The sequence below is a fragment of the Pavona decussata genome, unplaced genomic scaffold (genome assembly GCF_977016875.1).
Source record: "Pavona decussata unplaced genomic scaffold, jaPavDecu1.1 SCAFFOLD_250, whole genome shotgun sequence".
NCBI lineage: Eukaryota > Metazoa > Cnidaria > Anthozoa > Scleractinia > Agariciidae > Pavona > Pavona decussata.
In genome coordinates this window covers 110633-132500 of record NW_028145654.1, presented here as the reverse complement: position 1 = coordinate 132500, position 21868 = coordinate 110633, and the positions used below count along the sequence as shown (strand labels likewise).

General features: G+C 38.9%; 1 protein-coding gene across 1 annotated transcript in view; it reads left to right on the top strand.

The window, feature by feature from the left end:
• Positions 1 to 20501, top strand: part of LOC146456991 (uncharacterized) — an 86149-nt gene extending 65648 nt beyond the window's left edge. Inside the window, exons 14-15 of the mRNA XM_085092472.1 lie at positions 3630 to 3866; positions 20122 to 20501. Of these exons, the coding sequence (XP_084948598.1) occupies positions 3630 to 3866; positions 20122 to 20459 (575 nt within the window). The 3' untranslated portion in view covers positions 20460 to 20501. The remainder of the gene's footprint in view (positions 1 to 3629; positions 3867 to 20121) is intronic.
• The last annotated feature ends 1367 nt before the right edge of the window (positions 20502 to 21868 follow it).

Here is a 21868-nt window from a genome sequence, read left to right as displayed (position 1 = left end):
CACCATTTTGAAGCGGTGAATCGAAAGAACAACTTCTAAGAAGCACTCGACACCTAAAACGGTGGAAATTGGAGAGTTCCTGGCAAAGGAATCGTGCTTTGTTTGACAGTCTTAGACCACGACGCGAGACTGAAAAGAGGTCATTGAGAAGCTTACGTTATCGCAATGGAATTCCCGCAATTTCCCTTGAAACCCTGAGTAGCGTAACACAAGGGAAACAACGTAACGCGATCGTCGTGACTCAAACTATTCCATTAGCAAGGATAGTTTTATCAATAGGCGAAGCATACAGTTGGAATAAATGAATCAGCCCCAGCATCTCGCGTAATGCCAGTATAGCAGGCATCTTGTTCTTCTTTGTATCCACAAATACGCATCTTTCAATTATTAACTCGTTTTAGATGTATCAAATTCAGGTTTCTCCTAGAGGGGATCTTTTTGTCTCCTATTGTCTTTATTGTCTTTAACAAAAACGGTCCAATCAGAATGCAATATCTTAGTGTATGTCAGGAGGGATCGGAGGGGAGTTAATTACTATTGTGATTATTCAGGTCCTAATGGTCTCTCGGGTGGAACTGAAAAGGCTTGACTTTAGTGGCGTGGCCATATTGTTTTAATGTTTTAGATTCCAATGTGCCGTTTTCAAAAAGAAAATTAACCCTTTTGAAGCGGTAAATCGAAAGAATAACTTCTAAGAAGCACTCGACAGTAAAAACGGTGGAAATCAGAGAGTTCAAAGCGAAGGAATCATGCTTCTGTTTGACAGTTGTAGAACCATCCAGAATATGCGGGGGAAAGGTCATTGGTATTAAGCTAAAACGCAGATCGCATCACTCTGTCGAATTGATGCAAATCCACTTTACCAAAAGATTAAAGGCTTGATTGTCCATTTGTACTAACAGTTTTCATTTAGGAAAGCTTTTTGCCTGTTTTCTTGCTGTTTTTTCTTTTTTTTGGGAGGGGGGGGGGGGGAAAGAAAACAATTTGTAATCTTACACTTTTATTTACATAACCAGAAACGTGAGTCAGGCCACGTTATTGTAATAGAAATTCCGGTATAACGATAAGACGCGTAACACAAGGGAAACAACATAACGCTATCTTTGTGACTCAAAATATTCCATTAGCTAGGATAGTCTGCGAAGCATACAATTATAAGAATCAAGGGGCATCACACGTAAATGCCAGTATAGGCATCTTGTTTATCCTCTATACCATGTCAATTTCTTAACTTCATTCATGGAATGGTTTCGATTTTTTTTTTCAATGGCGTGACAGTGAAAACCGAGAATTGTTGGAAGGTTTTTGACTGAACCGGAAATAATCGACTGCATGCAGTGAGTGAATCTTGATTGCTGTAAACTTTTTACAATGGGATGGGTGAGACTCGTATTGCACCGAAAATGTGATTTTAAACTATCAACAGCACTCCCGTAAACGATATGCCTCCTGTAGTGATCGAGAAAAAATATGGATGGCAAAATCGGTTGCTAAGGCATGCGGCTTGCCATGGAGGGGGACAATGGTCTTCTGTAGGTCTATGCCGACGACAGTGTGTTTTGTAAAAAAAAAAAAAAAAAAAAAAAAAAGACTGGGAGTCCAACTAGCAGCAAAACGTAAACGAAAGACAAAATTAACATATTACACGAAAACGTATTGGACGACCGGGGCTAAAACGTTATGCTTAAGACTAAGATCCGATTAAGAACAAAGACGACGATAGTGGGTGAGATTTGACTGCCATCTGAAGCGCATTGACCGATTCTCCTTCCTTTTTCGAAAAAAAAATGAAATAAAATAAAACTTGCGAAAATCTTAACTGATCCGCTCTTTATCAAATTTGGAAGAGTTTTGTACAAATCGTGCACATTTTACGCATTGTATGTATGTTACAGTTTATAGGTAAATTGTGTTGTTTTCCTGTGCTGCTATATTATAATTTTTAAAGTTGAGAAGTTTGCATGCAGATAGCTTAAATATAACGAGTGGTGTTATTAAAAAAAAAGAAAAAGGAATTCTCTTAAGTTTAAATCCACTGTCCAAATTTGAGTCCATTCCATTCTATATTTATGGTAAGGCGATCGGGGATCATTTGCGGTCCAATATGGGGATCATTTCCCGTCCGGGGATCATTTGCGGTTCAATTTGGAGATCATTTCCGGTTCGGGGATCATTAGCGGGCCGGGATCATTTGCGGGCCAGCACAGTTCTAAAACGCCTTTTTCCAAAAATTACTTTACCTAATTTTACTTGTCAAAACACATCTCCGCAACCTTTCAAGTGATTTCCAGACGGTCAAACAACTGCTAAAAATATCAGGTGCTAATTACAAAAACTCCCTCAGCAAATATGAGATAGGGCTTGGCATTACTTTCCACTGTCCACCCAAGTGCTGCAGCTAATACATTACGGCTCAACCTTAAATGTAGCTTTTAAGTACCGCTATCACACGTAATGTTTCTTTAATGTTGTTGGAGTGGAGGTATTTCGTTAAATCTTTTTTTATCATCCTTTTGTGAATGCTTGACAAAGTGTTAAAAGATAACCATTCATTCGCTCGAAACTGAGACGAGAAGCCTAGTTTTTTCTACTGTAAAATGACTATTAAAGAGGTATACTGAAGTAAAAGTGCCCTTTGGAAACCAAGTCATCTAAGAAATGTGTCAGTGAAACGCATGTTTGAATGTTTTCAAAATTATATAATTGCCGAGTTTTAAAAGTGTTAATGAAGAATAAAACTATTCAGTCTCTTGTTTCTACTCCTTTCTTTACCTTGAAAAATGTTCACTCTATATTTCGCTGCAATTTTTGTCTTCTCTGGAATCGCCCGACAACTAAGTATTCGAAAATCCTTTTCACAGACTCTTCGAAAACGAGACGAATCCGCTGCCATTTTGTTGACAACTGCACACTGATAGGCTACTCACTGTCTACTTAACAATTAGATTATGAGCGCGAGATTTCTATCGCGTGATAGCTGATGAGGGCGCAGCCCGAATCAGCTATCATGCATAGAAATCGAGAGCAAATAATCTAATTGTTTTAGTATAAATCTACTTGTCGCTCAAAACTAAACAAGTCAATTATCTATTTCCTGATCGCAGACACTTCGAAAACGCGAGGAAGCGGCCGCCATTTTGTTGAAAACCGCTACTCACTATCTATCACAGAATAGATAGCGAGTAGCGTAGCCAATCAGAGAACGGCGTTCGTGATAGAACACTAGTAGATTTATACTAAAACAGAATAGATAGTGAGTAGCGTAGTAAATAAGAGAGCAGCATTCGTGATAGAACGCTAGTAGCTTTATACTAATTTTCGATAGACGGCTCGCCCTGAGTGCACATGTGAGAAGGTTAAGAATTAGCTAGAAAGAAACAATTCATACCGAATTTCTATGTGAACTAGATTGGTCAGCGGGTTACGTTGAAAATATTAGGTGGCTCTCTCTCCTTTCATATCGTCTTTAATTATAGTTGGCAACTGTCAGACAATATGAACTTCGCCAAAAGCTCAAATAAAAGTTTTAACACGAATTTTCCGGGAACTCTTTTTAAAAACCATTACACATCTTAACTTATGTGATCAGTGCATCGTCACTCTACATAATGTATACTATTTTGTTTTAGCTGTTTTAGCAGGTTCAGTCATCCTAAGAAAGAACAACAAATACCTGACAGCATTAAACACCTGGCTAAAGCCCGTTGTGCAAAGCAAGTCATCTGGCTGGAAGCGATGTTGGCGCGCGTCCGTTGATGGCTGGGCTGCATCTACCTTTCACTCCGGGTGCGATAACAAGGGTCCTACTGTGACGATAATAAAGGTCCGCCAGTATATATTTGGAGGATACACCAGTGTCTCATGGAGTAAGTGATTTTATTTAGCTTACTTTATATCAATTTAGTATTTTAAATGCGCAGTAGTTTTCCAGGGGTTAGAATAAGACTGCGAAGTGGAGTTAACCGCCTCGTGGTGTCCTTACCTTATTTAGAGTGATTATAAATCCAAAAGAGGTGTACTCAACCTTGTATTGGAGTTGACGTTTACTCGATAAATAGCAGGAACTTTACCTGAAGTATATAATTGAGAAATGGACTCCGTCATAATCTATATTTTTAATCAAGACTAAGATCACCGATGTTAAAAATTAATACGGTAACTCTTAAAAACATCATTTTTAAGCCAGCGACACACCTGACGATTTTATACGCTGATGGCGGGGAATTTCATCGCCAGAGAAAATCGCAAGCGATTTGCGCCCCCGATTAATGCGGACACACCTGGCGATTTTTTTCGCCGATCGCGGCGATGTGGCAGTTGTAAAAAGTCATGTGATCAAATTGCCCAACTTGATGGGTTGGCTTTACTAGCGATTCGCAGCAATGACCTTAGAAAATCGCGGGAAAGGGCACACTTGGCGAATACCGGCGAATTTGATCGCAGACATCTGACATGCCAGATATCGGCAATTTTATACGCCGATCGCGGCAAAAATCGGCGAAAATCGCAATCGCTGCACCGGGCACACCTAGCGATTTTCTCCCATCGTGGCGATCGGCGTATAAAATCGCCAAGTGTGTCGCCGGCTTAAGCCTTAACTGTCAGTTAACCCTATTTTTGGATTAGAAAGTCTCAAAGCTAATTATCAGGTTGCGTCGTAAAGTAGAGAGAAAATAAATCGTAAATCAGAGAGAATAAATCAGATGTAACAGGTGAAAGTATTTTACTCCATCCGTGTTAGACCTCTTAGGCCGATTGTTCAAACAGAGGTTAAGTTAGACGTTGTTTAAGACAAAATCAGGCTTTGACGACTACTCCAAAAACCACGGGTAAGCTTTATCTAAACTTCGTTTAAATAACCGGAATCTTGGGAAAAGCGGTGGTATTTAGACTACGGCTTTGTCAAGCACGTTTTTAATTTTGTTTAAATAGTCGGTCCCTTAGTTTGGATACTAAGACTTTCTGTTTGAAGCTTAATTAAGCGGTCTTAAATTCGAAAACCAACCAACAAAAAGAATAAGCACATGACACACACGAATATATATTTAAGTTTATATCAGATGCGCTGCCTGATTTCATCGCATACTCAGTGGTTTCACTTCACAAAATCAGTTCTCCATATCTTATATAAGCCAGCTCGTTTTCTGTCGTTGTTCAGCTAAATAAATCTGTCAATTGCTCTCAATATCTCTTCACCCTCTTGTTGTTTTGACGCTTTTCATTTATGCAGCTTATTTGTGGATCCTTCTCGAGACCACTTAGTAGTTTCCATTGATTTTTTATATGGCGCAATCTTGCTTTTAATATTTAGGGCCAGTAATTTAAACAGAGTCTAACTTAGGCCGCGGCTTAAGACAATCACTGTGTTCCTCCAAATCTGTTTACAAGTGGTATTTTAAGTAGATAAATAGTTTTCTTGTCTGGCATGCAGGCCTACTTGTTAGTGTCAGCAGCAGACAATGTTTAGATACGACTGTTGGCAAAATTGAAAATGGTTTAAAACGTGGTTTTGGTAAACACCGTCTAAACTGTCTTTTAATAATTGACCCTTTATGTGTCCGGATTTTAGAGTGAAACTTACTGAAAATTTACTTAACCCACTGATCAATTGAATTAAAAAAAAACACTTCTGCATTTCATTTTTTCCTTCTCATATTAGAACAACTATCGCTACTACTTTTTCTCGTAAATCCGATAAATATGTGTTATATTTCTAAAAGACAATTTTTTGTCGTTTTTCCATATCCAAAAGTACTAAGAAACGGGCCCATAGTGCCCCTATGCAATGCAACCTTGAGGTGTGTCAGTCACTATTGCTAAAACTTGACTCTTTTTAATTTGCTTCTCTAGTGATAACTAAACTTCACGACTTTCTAATTTAACTGTTCTGAGTTCATTAAACCAAAGGAGTATGTACAATCTTGAACAAAGGTCTTTAGATGGTTGCATTGTTTTAATTCTTCCTTCCCCCTATACCAACGTTTACAATTCTCAAAGGGTTCACTTGTGCAAACGCGCTACGGGTTTTGTATATTTATTTATTCTAGGGAAAGAAATGCAAACCCGAAAAAATGTCAGTGCTCCAACGAGAAGTGACCACCTTGTTGTTAGCCTTGAATCAATCCCTAACTAAATCATCAGTTGTGAGCAATGACGCGCGTCTGTGTTTGCGAGCTTTTTCGTTAACTAGAGGTACTGGGTGATTCTTTGTAACAACTGGAAATGGTAAGCGGGTTTGATTTATAATCGGTAGATCAAAGGGTCAGTGGTTCGAGGCTAAGCTGATCTCTATATTGTCGCGTAGTTTTGACAGAGAGTAGCTTTAACTCCGCATTGTCTCACTATCTTCCTTACTGTATAGGTAAGTACTGGCAAAAGACTGTCTGGGTTAGTCTTGTAATGGACGCATTGCTACTCAGGGGGGTGGGGGGGGGGGGGGGTTGGGGGGAGGAGATGCAGGTGGGTTGGAGACTAGTACTCCTAGTTGTTTCATACTAAGGTGATCAGGTTAATCTCTGACCCGCTGTGTGGGCCACTTAGGCCAGAAGTGTGACTACCTTTATCCCATGCGGTAATTATCAGAAGCACGTGTCAATTTGTTTGTTTTCTAATTTGTTTATTTTTCTTGTTAGCTTCCGGTTGTTCATGGCGGTACGATCCGAAAGCTTTCCTGTTTTCGTTGGTAAACAAGCCAGGGTGGGCGCCGGTGAAACTGACTCAAACAGGACCATATAGTCATCAAAGGGCTCATTCCACATACAGCTGCTACTCTTCTGTACTTACTTTCGGGCATGGATGGGATATTTACGTATCTGACGACGCCTCATCAAATACAAATTCATACTCAAACCTTGGTTACACCTACGCAGCACCCAGTGGGTACAGCTATGGCAGCACCTTCGCACAAACATTCCTGGCAGGAGGAAGTACCTTTTACTTCCAACCGGATGAAATAGAAACTTTCTACGAAACAACTTAAAAAATACAAACTGGCGTTGGGGTATAAACCCCAGATTACAGTTTTTAAATATCACAAAAAAATGAATTGTTATGTTTCTATACTGAAAGACTGTAAGCTGAGACACAAAAATCCCTTTCGTAGAACTAAAGTAGCACATTGCTACTTTTATTTGCATATAATTTCATAGCAGTAACTCTTCCTATCCTGTGTAGTACTGGCCTTCAGTGTGCATAAAAATATTTTAAAAGAGGATTTGCTCTGGGGATAGGCATTACTTGTGTTATTTTAGTTTTTTGTTTTAACTTTGATTTGATGTTTTTTTTCTCAACTGGAGGAGGTGGGGGAGGGGTTGGGGCGGGGCTTTGTGAAATTTTGTCAATCTCGAGTTTTTTATCGTCGATTGCTAGCTTCCGCTTCCCCTACGGATTATAAAAGGAACTTATGTCACGTGGTAGGGTTATCAGCCCTGCGTTAGCTCCTTATAACTGGTTTAAGAAAAGTGATGATAATCAAGGAATTTGTAACTAAAGATAGGGGATGAACTAGAAAATAAAAAGGGGTTAGAAATAAAACACTTTTCTCAGTAAGGCGATAACATAACACGTAACAGGTATTGCGGGACGACAAAAGAAACTCTAGTTTTGCACGGAGCGGCGAATGCTGTATTAGATAAGTATTTCAAACTTTGTTCAGACACGTGTTTGGTCTTACAATGAACTTGAAGCAACAGCTATTACAATGCTCCTGTCTTTCTCACACACTTGGAGATAATTTTTGACGAAAAGTGGTTTATACGATCTATCTCAAGCTTTGCACTAAATTAAGTGTAAATTGCAAGAGCAATTTTCCAGCTGAGAGTTAAACAGCTTTTCTTCAACCAAACGTAACAACTATGGCCTTGTTCAAGTGCATTCCTTTGGCGAAAACGCCATTTACATTTGACCAGCGTCATAGTTAACGACAATGAGTGCAATCTTACAAAGTTAATTTTTTAGTTTATCTTCAACAATCGATTTTTTCTTCACGTTGACTGAAAAGCGATTGTTAAGAGTTCCATCGACGTTGTAGGTTGCAGTCTCCTAAAAGATAACTTCACTTGTAGGCGTTGAGGTGCAATGGGATAGATTACATGGAGGAACCCTACAACGGGTAGCCTAAATGTTACTGTTACTCAAATTCAAACGTATAAATAGTCATATATCCATGTATTTTACACTCAAGCTGTTATTTTAAATTGGGTTCAGACTCGGCGATTTCCTGCAGGAGTCTGTCTATCGCCAGAAATCCCGTTTAAACGGTCTGGTAGTCACAGGAATATTACTGATGATCGGTTCTCTCTGGCCATCAGTAGTAGTTGAGCGTGATTTCTCCCAAAAACTTTAAAACAGTGCCATGGTGCAATGGGAGAGAATCGTAGCATTCTTTTTATGATTTGAAGTCGTTTATTGAGTTCCATCAAGGACTCCATTTGTTTTAGATATATGGATCAAATCGTAAAAGTCTCTAAGTGATCCTCTCTTGGAAAGAAGTAATTGCCTTTAGTAAGGCAATAAGGTAAAGGATATGGAGTAGACTCTTAAAGTACAAAGTCAGCATTTATGATCATAATGTCGACCATAAGATTGACCATTAGTTTATATTTCAGATAACTTTATATCTTATAACTATTGGGCAACATGATTTATGATTACAACTTAATGTCAGTTTTGTTTATTTGATTACTGTTTATCATGGCATCAGTACAATTCTGTTGATTAAAAAATAAAATGATCTTTAAATGATTTTACGATAAACTAACTAGTAGAGCCAGGCAAATTGAAATTTTGATTGGGTGCAGATTCTCCCTACCGAAAAGAACGTAATCAACTAGTATAAAACAATTCATCAATGTATCAGGGTTTATAGAAATTTGCTTGAAAGTAATCTGAACTGAGTTATAGTCGGGTGTATCAGTCTTAAGACGTTTGAACATGTAATCATCTAGTGACATTCTGTTGTATAAAGTAATCACTGGGAACAATTCTTGAAGTGAATTTAATTTTCCATTAAGGTTTTAATTGAAGTAATTGAAAACATAGGGATTTTTTTTCTGTTAGTCACAGTGAAGCAACGGGATAATTAGATCATGTTTCCGGTATAATTATCATAACCAAAATCATTGATCTTTTTCATTTGGTGTTGGGTATTTTATGTATTTCAGATATATTATTAAACGGGACATTGTAAACGTGTGAAGGTATGAAATAAAGATAAGAGTTACCTCTACAATGTTTCTAAGCTTATGCGTATTATTTGTCGTCTAAGATGAAATTCAGTGAAGTGATCCACAACACTAATGCGCTAATACTGAGTCATTAGCTGAACTATTCTGCCGTTATTTTACCTCTATCACCACCAAGAGAACCGTTAAGCTACTCCACCCCTGTAGTTTGACACTTCGACGGACTTCTCGCCTTGCCCCCCCCCCCCCCCCTCCGCCCTTTTCATCTCCATCCCCTCCCATTTCCCTCTATCCTTCAAGTGTACAATGCATGGAAGTTAAAGACGCTCTGTAAAAGATACGCTGGTTGCCTAACACACAACTGCAGTAATGATACCATGTGTAACAACACCAAAGGAGGATTCAATTACACGTGCAAAGCTGGATTCACAGGAGACGGACACAACTGTTCAGGTAAAGATTGCATAATTTGTTTGATTGTTGGTTTGTTTGTTGGTTGGAACTATGTTCTTTACTTGAGGCTTTAATCTCAGGCCATAAGAGTTTACTTAAACGTACGTGAAAGCGAACAAGGAGACATAAGCTTCATAATCTTTAAATGCTGACGGAACTACCAACCTAATCCTATGATCACACTAGAGTTCATATCAAGTGGGTGTTTTACGTCTAATAAGTTTATACATGAGAATGATATATTATTCGGCAATGACACAGGCAAACTCGCAAAAAGAAATACCGAGTGCTCCTATCAGGCGTCGAACCCAAGACCTTCCGATTACTAGTTCGGATGCTCTACCACTGAGCTACAGGAGACTCGTGGGAGCTAATTAAGGCCATTAAACTAGGTTCATGGGACAAACATCCTACATACTGCTAGGATTGGAATGTCAATGAGTGGCATATGCGCAATGAAAGGAAATATGATGTAGATTTTAAGCCTGGTGAACAAAAGAGAATGATGTATTATTCAGTAATGACACAGGCAAACTCGTACATACACGAGTATACATGTACATGTACATGTACATATACATGTAGTCGGGTGCAATGCCATGTGTTGCCTTAAAAGTAATAAGCAAGATTTTCTAATTCGATGTAGTTCTTAATTAGTAATGGTAGCCAGTACGGCTCACATGTGACGACACTCGTGACGCCAGGAGATACATCGGGGAGGAAAGAATGATACAGCTAATGTAAGCTTTCGGGTTAACATTCACAAGTGCTGATCTTTACTATAGTCTATTGTCATAATCAACAAATTATTGTTAAAACGAATGCGTAGAAAATATCATACAAAAGATCTACGGTGCTCCGTAAATCTGGAGATAGTTGTTACATGACACTAAACAGCTAGGAAAGTGATTGAACGTTACGGTAATTTATAAATATATAATAACAGATCCTTATTTAACTTTTTAACTGAACACCTAAATGACTATCTCTGGAACCAACACGTTGTTTATCTGAAAGACAAACCAATTTCTTAACAGACTAAATCGCCTTTGCTGACTGACTAACCTTTTGACTGACTAGACTTATTTAAGATTGGTTTTATAGTCCACTTGAGTACTTGAGCACAGTTAATCCAGCTAACTAATATTACTAACTAACTAATTAAGTTATGAAAACGCAACATGTAAACAATAAATCCATGACATTTTTTCGGCAGAACTCAACGAGTGTGACAGCAGCCCCTGTCTCAATAATGGGACGTGCGAGGATAAAATAAATGGATTTATCTGCAGCTGTCCACCTGGCTTTGTCGGGAAAAGATGTGAGACAGGTATGAAAAAATTTAAAGCAAATTTTCAGTCAATTTCAGGTAACAATGAATATGAAAGAAACCCTTGAATAACAGAACTCGTGTCGTTGTAAGACACAGCTTTAACTTCAGCTTTCCACGTACAAACCTGAAGAGTGAGTTATTTATAATGAAATCTTGCAAAGGAACTTTGATTTTTTTAACTTGATCCAGTACCAGGTTCTCCAACAGTTCAGGTGCAAGAATAAAAAATTGTACTAGGTTCAGAAAGAGACTGGGTAATTTGCGAGTTGTAGAGTTGCGAGTTGAGAGTTCCAAGTCGCGAGTCGCGAGTTGCGAGTTACGCCAGAGTTGAGTGTTGCGAGTATTCAAACCTGGAAAATAAAAATTTCTAGATATATAAATAAAAGTTAAAGATCGCAGACGTAAAAACGGATATTTCCGAAAAAAACAAATAAATAAATAAATAAATAAATAAATAACCCCCGGTGGGTACTTTTATCTTTTATTGAGATTGGCTTTTTGCACCCAGAGGGTTAACTTTATGAGTAAAAGAACTGTGAGAGATCTATGTCATTGCTTTATTTAAAAATCTATATGTGAGGTAAAACATTGGACGAATCCTGCTAGTTTTCTTTTGGTACCTTTTAAGGTTGAAATTTACTAAAAAAAAAATAAAAAAAAGCAAGGCCACAAAATTAGTCCATTACTTTTAGGATACTAACTGCTGTTAGAATAAACAACAGATTATTTCAACCTTTCAACCTTTCAACCTTGGAAAGGAGTTGTGCCTAACCAAGACAAACCGAGAAATCTTTCTCTCTAAACTTTTCCCTAGACAAAAAGTGAGGTTTTTGCCATCAAAAAACCTCAGAGCAAGTACTTTTGAATTCTGTATGTCTTAAAATTAACAGATGTTACAATTGATATATTACAATCTGCATTTTTAAGTGTCAATCCGGTATATATTTTTTGATTCAAGGCCTGCACCTGTTTCGTTTGGATGAGTGAAGAGTCTTTTCGATTCATGCTTTTTTATATTAGGTTTAGAAGCGCAGAGACTTACTTAACATTTAAAATTGAGCGAAGAGAGAAAAAACAACTGCATTGCAAATGCTGTTTTTAACGACACCAACGGATGGTGCAATTGCACATGCATGACAGCATACATTTGGGATGTGAAAAACTGCACAAGTTAAGTCTCAAGCTTTTGGCTTCTTAACCTACCGGCCTTTTACAAATATATACCCTCGTCTACACAATGCGGCTGACTGGATAGCATTCCTCGGTTGTTTGTTGTCTGAGATATTTTAATCGTTTGCATGTACAGTAGAACCTAGGAAACTCGAACTCTGAAGAGAAACGAAAAGCTGTTCGAATTAGCGCGGTTTCGAGTTATCAGGGTCGATTAAAATATTCAATTTTCCAGGTTAATAGTTAATAGTCTATTGATTTTCAGCACTTTGGTATACAATACAGTGCAAATTAAACTTATTTCACGACTTTATTTTACAACTGTGACGATTATGCATTCTTACGACAATGAAATTAATACACTCAATTTATGTTCCCTTTTGCGTCGGTGTCGTTCTATTATCCGTAAAGTTCTTATTGCTTAGGCCACACGATAAGAAAAGCTAATGCGATATCTCAATGGGCATCCGTTGCGAGTTATAAGAACCAGAAATTCAAGTTATCGGGATAAATTTTTGATCAAGGGAAACGAAATTTAGTTCAAGTCACCGGGGTTTTCGAGTTATCCGAGTTCGAGTTAACAGAGTAAAAATGACTTAAAAGTTGGGTCAAATCCAAGCGATTCGACTTAGCGCGCGCGGGGGAGTTCGCGTTATCCGAGTTCGAGTTACCGGGGTTCTACTGTATCAGATATCCTATGATTTCCTATACAGCGCAAGGTTAATATTATGACTGAGTATTAAAGAAGGTCCTCTACGAGACCAATAACGTTTTCTATGTAGCGCGGTTTGATGGTTTCTAATATTTCACGTCAAATAGTTTCTAAAATTTTCACGATGGCTATGGTCAGAAACCAAGGAAATTGTACACTGAGAAACCTCAAATATGATGGGACTCGGTACGTTGTGAATTGTTCATTTTAAAAGATTTGACTTACACAGGTTCTGTACAGGCCCGCAAATGATCCCCGGACCGGAAATGATCTCCAAATTGAACTGCAAATGATCCCCGGACGGGAAATGATCCCCAGATTGGACCGCAATCACCTCACCATAAATATTGAATGGAATGGACTCGAATCTGGACAGTGGATTTAAATTTTATACACTTCGTTTTTTTTTTCCTTAATAACACCAGTCGTTATATTAAGCTACATGCATATACATTTCAAAACTTTAAAAATTATAATGTAGCAGCTCAGTGCAACAGAACAATTTACTTTATATAAACTGGAACATACATGCTAGTTGTTCTCTCAGGGGTGTAGCCTGCGAACGTAGACGTGTTTCCGGCTGTCAAGATTTTCTCCGCCGGAATTTTTTCGACGTCCGGAAATACGTCTACGTTTGCAGGCTATCAGGTGTGTCGCCTGAGAACAATAAGTAATTGGGTGCGTCGCCTTTGCTTCGTGAGCCGGCTAACTCTGATATATTTAATAGAAATTTCTTCAGAGGGAGATTTTGAACTCTGCCGTTCTTATCTCGGATGTATCGCCAGTAAAGGACGAGCAATCGGACATGTTGCCTTTGCTTTCCTTTGTTTAATACTCGCTGTACATCGACGATAACTTTTATTTACTCCAGATTTTTCAATTCTTGGTTTTCACGTGACGTCACCAAATTCTAGAATTCAAAACTGGGTGGCCTACAAACTTTTTACCTTCATTCAAGGAAAGATTACCTAAAAATATGTATGTTCACAATTTCTTAGCTCGATGTCGTGCTTCCTTTTGAAAATAGACCAGTTTCAATTTCCGAGTTTCCATCGTGCGTGACATCAGGAGGACGGCCGTGACAGAGCTTTTCCGTATCTTAATAATGACTCTTCGGGTGATTTTCAGCATTCTTAACAATTTAAGTTTGAGGAGAAATATTAACCTAGACATTCGAAAATTCACAAGGGCAAACAAACCTCTTTTCTGGCAAAAGTGAAGTCCAGATGTTTTTTCCTATCTGGAACATTTTGTCAAATAACTCGAGTACGGAATGCCGCACAGACCTGACACTTGGACCGATGCCTTATTTATTTATCCTCTATACCATGTCAATTTCTTAACTTCATTCATGGAATGGTTTCGATTTTTTTTTTCAATGGCGTGACAGTGAAAACCGAGAATTGTTCGAAGGTTTTTGACTGAACCGGAAATAATCGACTGCATGTAGTGAGTGAATGTTGATTGCTGTGAACTTTTTACAATGGGATGGGTGAGACTCGTATTGCACCGAAAATGTGATTTTAAACTAGCAACAGCACTCCCGTAAACGATATGCCGACGACAGTGTGTTTTGTATGTAAAAAAAAAAAAAAAAAAAGACTGGGAGTCCAACTAGCAGCAAAACGTAAACGAAAGACAAAATCAACATATTACACGATAACGTATTGGACGACCGAGGCTTAAACGTTATGCTTAAGACTAAGATCCGATTAAGAACAAAGGCGACGATAGTGGGTGAGATTTGACTGCCATCTGAAGCGCATTGACCGATTCTCCTTTCTTTTTCGAAAAAGAAAAATGAAATAAAATAAAACTTGCGAAAATCTTAACTGACCCGCTCTTTATTAAATTTGGAAGAGTTTTGTACAAATCGTGCACATTTTAGGCATTGTATGTATGTTACAGTTTATAGGTAAATTGTTCTGTTGTACTGTGTTGCTATATTATAATTTTTAAAGTTGAGAAATTTGCATGCAGATAGCTTAAATATAACGAGTGGTGTTATTAAAAAAAAAAAAAGGAATTCTCTAAAGTTTAAATCCACTGTCCAAATTTGAGTCCATTCCGTTCTATATTTATGGTGAGGTGATCGGGGATCATTTGCGGTCCAATATGGGGATAATTTCCGTCCGGGGATCATTTGCGGTTCAATTTCCGGTCCGGGGATCATTTGCGGGCCGGGATCATTTGCGGGCCTGTACAGTTGTATCTAAAACGCCTTTTTCCAAAAATTACTTTACCTAATTTTACTAGTCAAAACACATCTCCGCAACCTTTCAAGTCATTTCCAGACGGTCAAACGACTGCTAAAAATATCAGGTGCTAATTACAAAAACTCCCTCAGCAAATATGAGATAGGGCTTGGCATTACTTTTCACTGTCTCCCCAAGTGCTGCAGCTAATGCATTACGGCTCAACCTTAAATGTAACTTTTAGGTACTGCTATCACACGTAATGATTCTTTAATGTTGTTGGAGTTGCTGTCGTTGGGGATGGGCCCACAGGTACTTGAGGTATTTCGTTAAATCTTTTTTATCATCCTTTTCACATCATCTCAGATATAGGTGAATGCCTGACAAAGTGTTAAAAGATAACCATTCATTCGCTCGAAACTGAGACGAGAAGCCTAGTTTTTTCTACTGTAAAGTGACTATTAAAGAGGTATACTGAAGTAAAGGTGCCCTTTGGAAACCAAGTCATCTAAGAAATGTGTCAGTGGAACGCATGTTTGAATGTTTTCAAAATTATATAATTGCCGAGTTTTAAAAGTGTCAATGAAGAATAAAATCGTTCAGTCTCTTCTTTCTACTCCTTCTTTACCGTGAAAAATGTCCACTCCATAGCTCGTTGCAATTTTTGTCTTCTCTAGAATCGCCCCGACAAATAATTATCCGAAAATCCTTTTCACAGACTCTTCGAAAACGAGACGAAGCCGCTGTCATTTTGTTGACAACTGCACACTCATAGGCTACTCACTGTCTGCAACAGGATAGATAGTGAGTAGCGTAGTAAATAAGAGAGCAGCATTCGTGATAGAACCCTAGTAGCTTTATACTAATTTTCGATAGACGGCTCGCCCTGTGTGCACATGTGAGAAGGTTAAGAACCAGCTAGAAAGAAACAATTCATACCGAATTTCTATGTTAACTAGATTGGTAGGCGGGTTATGTTGAAAATATTAGGTGGCTTTCTCTCCTTTCATATCGTCTTTAATTATAGTTGGCAACTGTCAGACAATATGAACTACGCCAAAAGCTCAAATTAAAGTTTTAACACGAATTTTCCGGGAACTCTTTTCAAACACCATTACACATCTTTACTTATGTGATTAGTGCATCGTCGCTCTACATAATGTATACTATTTTGTTTTAGCTGTTTTAGCAGGTTCAGTCATCCTAAGAAAGAACAACAAATACCTGACAGCATTAAACACCTGGCTAAAGCCCGTTGCGCAAAGCAACTCATCTGCCTGGAAGCAATGTTGGCGCGCGTCCGTTGATGGTTGGGCTGCATCTACCTTTCACTCCGGGTGCGATAACAAGGGTCCTACTGTGACGATAATAAAGGTCGGCCAGTATATATTTGGAGGATACGCCAATGTCTCATGGACTGGTAAGTGACTTTATTTACCTTACTTTATATCAAGTTAGTATTTTAAATGCGCAGTAGTTTTCCAGGGGTTAGAATAAGGCTGTGAAGTGGAGTTAACTCCTGGTGGTGTCCTTACCTTATTTGGAGTGATTATAAATCCAAAAGAGTTTTACTTGTATTGGAGTTGACGTTTACTCGATAAATAGCACGAACTTTACTTGAAGTATATAATTGAGAAATGGACTCCATCATAATCTATATTTTTAATCAAGATTAAGATCACCGACGTTAAAAATTAATACGGTAACTCTTCAAAGCATCATTTTTAAGCCAGCGACACACCTGACGATTTTATACGCTGATGGCGGGGAATTTCATCGCCAGAGAAAACCGCAAGCGATTTAATGCGGATACACTTGGTGATTTTTTTCGCCGATCGCGGCGATGTGGCAGTTTTGAAAAGTCATGTGATAAAATCGCCCAACCTGATGGGTTGGCTTTACTGGCGATTCGCAGTAATGACCTTAGAAAATCGCGGGAAAGGGCACACTTGGCGAATACCGGCGAATTTGATCGCAGACATCTGAAATGCCAGATATCGGCGATTTTATACGCCGATCGCGGCGATCAGCGAAAATCGCAATCGCTGCACCAGGCACACCTGGCGATTTTCGCTGATCGTGGCGATCGGCGTATAAAATCGCCAAGTGTGTCGCCGGCTTAAGCCTTAACTGTCAGTTAACCCTATTTTTGGATTAGAATATCTCAAAGCTAATTATCGGGTTGCGTCGTAAAGTAGAGAGAAAATAAATCGTAAATCAGAGAGAATAAATCAGATGTAACAGGTGAAAGTATTTTACTCCATCCGTGTTAGACCTCTTAGGCCGATTGTTCAAACAGAGGTTAAGTTAGACGTTGTTAAAGACAAAATCAGGCTTTGACGACTACTCCAAAAACCACCGGTAAGCTTTATCTAAATCCACGACTAAAGTTCGTTTAAATAACCGGAATCTTGGGAAAAGCGGAGGTATTTAGACTACGGCTTTGCCAAGCACGTTTTAAACTTCGTTTAAATAGTCGGTCCCTTAATTTAGATACTAAGACCTTCTGTTTGAAGCTTAATTGAGCGGTCTTAAATTCGAAAACCAACCAACAAAAAGAATAAGCACATGACACACACGAATATATATTTAAGTTTATATCAGATGCGCTATTTGAACCGTTGTTGTTTTGCTCGCGAGCACAAACACCCCGGGGGGGGGGGGGGGGTACTCCTATATGAAACAGACGGGGATGCTCGTCGTCTCTCTTAGGGGTGTAAATTTTGAATGTTGGTCTCGCTTAGGGTGTTCCAGGCAAAGCGCCAATATTTTAAGCCGCCAAGGTCTCGTCTTGGGTTCCGTGAAGAAACACAGAATTACGCGAAGAGAAACAGAAGTCAAATTTTCTTTTTAACTTGTTTTGTTTACCCCTTCACTTGTTTTGTTTACCGCATTAGGGGTCAAAATTTGCTTAAGCCACGCCCAGATTGGTCTCCTTTAAGGGTCACAAAAACCTTGAGCCATGCCCAGATGGTCTCCTTTAGGGGTTAAATTCAAAATTTCCGACGAGCATCCCCGTCTGTTCCATGTGGGAGTCCCCCCCCCCCCCCCCCGGGACAAACACATCCTAATCGGTAAGTTGTCGGTTTATAAGTGTACTTTCGGGTCATTTTCCACTGTAGAAGCTCCCAGGCTGGCATCATAAAGCTGGAATGGAGAGTAGAGGCAATCCTCTGAAAGAATCCAGAGGTGAGAGATGATTTCAGAGCGACTGGGACGCCAAAAGTGTTCGTATCGAGTCATGGTGGCTCACGAGTGAAGTTGTCTCTCTGGCCGTTCTGTGGGTGGATTCTCGGACCTACCTAGGCAATTTGGGGGAGATTTGACTTGCAAAGAAAACGATGTGTGCGATATTTTGCCAGTAGGACCGGGTGGCTCGACACTCGAAACTACTGAATTAAGATGGCGGGACCTCCATTTCGTCGTTATATCGAAATTACCCAGAATGCAACTCGGACGGCAAAGGGGAAATTACGGGCTTTGAAAAGTGGCTCGAATCAAATGGCTGATGTTCGAACAGCTGTACGCGTGAGAGGCAAAATTGGAGATAAATGCTTAGTCATAAGATTAAGGTCTGCTGTCATGAAGGAATTTTGGTTTTAAAATGAGATTTTGAATTAAAAAATTGGAAGCAAAGATGTGTGTTTTTCAGCTTTGTCGATGCCGCAGAAAACGGGCATTTTTGGTTTTGCTTGAAAATAAATGTTGATATGGAACGGGAAACGGAAGATAAACTCAGTTTATTTGCTCTTAAAGCCTAAAACACTTACTAATTAACACTATTAGTAGATCATAATAACCAGATTTCTGGATTTGAGAACGTGGCCAATGTTGAAAGTGGTAGCCTCTAAAACGGCGACATAAGTCGCCTTTAGCGGTGAAAGGGTTAAGACAATCACTGTTCCTCCAAATCTGTTTATAAGTGGTATTTTAAGTAGATAAATAGTTTTCTTTTCTGGCATGCGAGCCTTCTTGTTAGTGTCAGCAGCAGACAATGTTTAGATACGCTGTTGGCAAAATTGAAAATGGTTTAGAACGTGGTTTTTGGTAAACACCGTCTAAACTGTCTTTCAATAATTGACCCTTTATGTGTCAGGATTTTAGAGTGAAACTCACTGAATATTTACTTAACCCACTGATCAGTTGAATTAAAGAAAAACACTTCTGTATTTCATTGTTTGCTTCTCATATTAGAACAACTATTGCTACTACTTTTTCTCGTAAATCCGATGAATATGTGTTAAATTTCTAAAAGACAATTTTTTGTCGTTTTTCCATATCCAAAAGTACTAAGAAACGGGCCCATAGTGCCCCTATGCAATGCAACCTTGAGGTGTATCAGTCATTATGGCTAAATCTTGACTCTTTTTTGCTTCTCTAGTGATAATTAAACTTTACAATTTTCTCATTAAACTGGTCTGAGTTCATTAAACCAAAGGAGTATGTACAATCTTGAACAAAGGTCTTTAGATGGTTGCATTGTTTTAATTCTCCCTTCCCCGTCCACCAACGTTTACAATTATCAAAGGGTTTACTTGTGCAAACGCGCTACGGATTTTGTATATTTATTCTAGGGAAAGAAATGCAAACCCGAAAAAATATGTCAGACTGGTCCAGCGATTAGCGACCACCTTGTTGTTAGCCTTGAATCAATCCCTAACCAAATCACCAGTTGTGAGCAATGACGCGCGTCTGTGTTTGCAAGCTTTTTCGTTAACTAGAGGTACTGGGTGATTCTTTGTAACAACTGGAAATGGTAAGCGGGTTGGATTTATAATCGGTAGATCAAAGGGTCAGTGGTTCGAGGCTAAGCTGATCTCTATATTGTCGCGTAGTTTTGTCAGAGAGTAGCTTTAACTCCGCATTGGCAAAAGACTTTGCTACTCAGGGGGGAGGGGATGTAGGTGGGTTGGAGTAGTACTCCTAGTTGTTTCATACTAAGGTGATCAGGTTAATCTCCGACCCGCTGTGTGGGCCACTTAGGCCTGAAGTGTGACTTTACCTTTATCCCATGCGGTAATCATCAGAAGTATGTGTCAGTTTGTTTGTTTTTTAATTTCTTTATTTTCTTGTTAGTTTCCAGTTGTGGTTATCGATATGATTCGAAAGCTTTCCTGTTTTCATTGGTAAACAAGCCGGGATGGGCGCCGGTGAAACTGAATCAAACAGGACAAGATAGTCCTCACAGGCAATCCACATACAGCTGCTCTTATAAAGGACCTACTTTCGGGTTTGGTCATGATATTTACATATCTGACTACGCCTCATCAAATGCAAATTCATACCCACAGCTTGGTTATACCTATGCAGCACCCAGTGGGTACAGCTGGGGAAGCACCTTCGCACAAACATTCCTGGCGGGAACTTTTAACTTCCAACCGGATGAAGTAGAAACTTTCTACGAAACAACTTAAAAAATACAAACTGGCGTTGGGGTATAAGCCCCAGCTTACAGGCTTACAGCCTAAGCTGTAAGCTGTAAGCTGTAAGCCTAAGCTGTAAGCTTACAGCTTACAGCTTACAAAAAATGAATTGTTATGTTTCTATAATGAAAGGCTGTAAGCTGAGACACAAAAATCCCTTTCCTAGAACTAAGGTAGCACATTGCTACGTCATAACGAGAACATTTTACTCACATATAATTTAATAGCATTAACCATTCCTATCCTGTGTAGTACTGACCTTCAGTGTGCATAAAATTATTTTAAAAGAGGTTTTTTTCTGTGGATAGGCATTACTTGTGTTATTTTAGTTTTTTGTTTCTTTGTTTTTGTTTTAACTTTAATTGATGTTTTTTCTCAACGGGGGGAGGGGGAGAGGAGATGGGGAGGGTTTGTGAAATTTTGTCAATCTCGAGTTATCTATCGTCGATTGCTAGCCTCCGCTTCCCTTACGGATTATAAAAGGAACTTATGTCACGTGGTAGTGTTATCAGCCCTGAGTTAGCTCCTTACAACTGGTTTAAGAAAGTGATGATAATTAAGGAATTTGTAACTAAGGATAGGGGATGAACTTGAAAGTGAAAGGGGTTAGAAATAAAGTACTTTTCTCAGTAAGGCGATAACATAACATATAAGGGAGGCGACATCCTCATTGCTGATCAGGCGAACAGAAACAAATATTCACGTGCATACCTTGGCGATTTCTACCCTGTACCAAGTGGAGTAACAGACCTGCGAACAATCCTGGCTGGGAGTTACCACTTCACCCCAGATGACTGACAGGTATTCTATCTTGCCTAAACCCCTTTCAAAAGTATCACTGCCCTCTTAAACGTATTACGGCATTATCACTAAATTGCTCAGACAAGAAAAGTCGCCATTTTCTCGGCATGACGCCTTTAAACGTTTTACGGCATTATCACAAAGTTGTTCAGACAAGAAAAATCGCCATTTTCTCGGCATTGAGCCTTTAAGCCCCAGTGGTGACCAGCATAGGAATTGTTAATTTGTATTAACATGCTGTTACTGAGACGAGATATGAATTTCCCTCCAAATAAGACTATATCGTTTGTCAGAAAATTCTTTTTTCAATCTTGTGCCGGAAATTGTACATTCGTATGTTGCGCAATGAGAGATTGTTGATTGATATGATTAGAAGTGGGGCACGAATTTGCTAGAGAGACGCTTAGGGATCGTTTTTTACACAATTACACAATTGTCGTGATCGAAAGATAGAGAGAGGTTTTCTCTGTGAAAGCTATCATCAAATTTGTATACAAGTAAGTCGGTTATTCACTTCTCAATAAACCAATTCACAACACTGACTTGTTAGCGCAAGGTCGAATTTTGTTCAAACCGGAATTAATTTTTGATTCACGAGA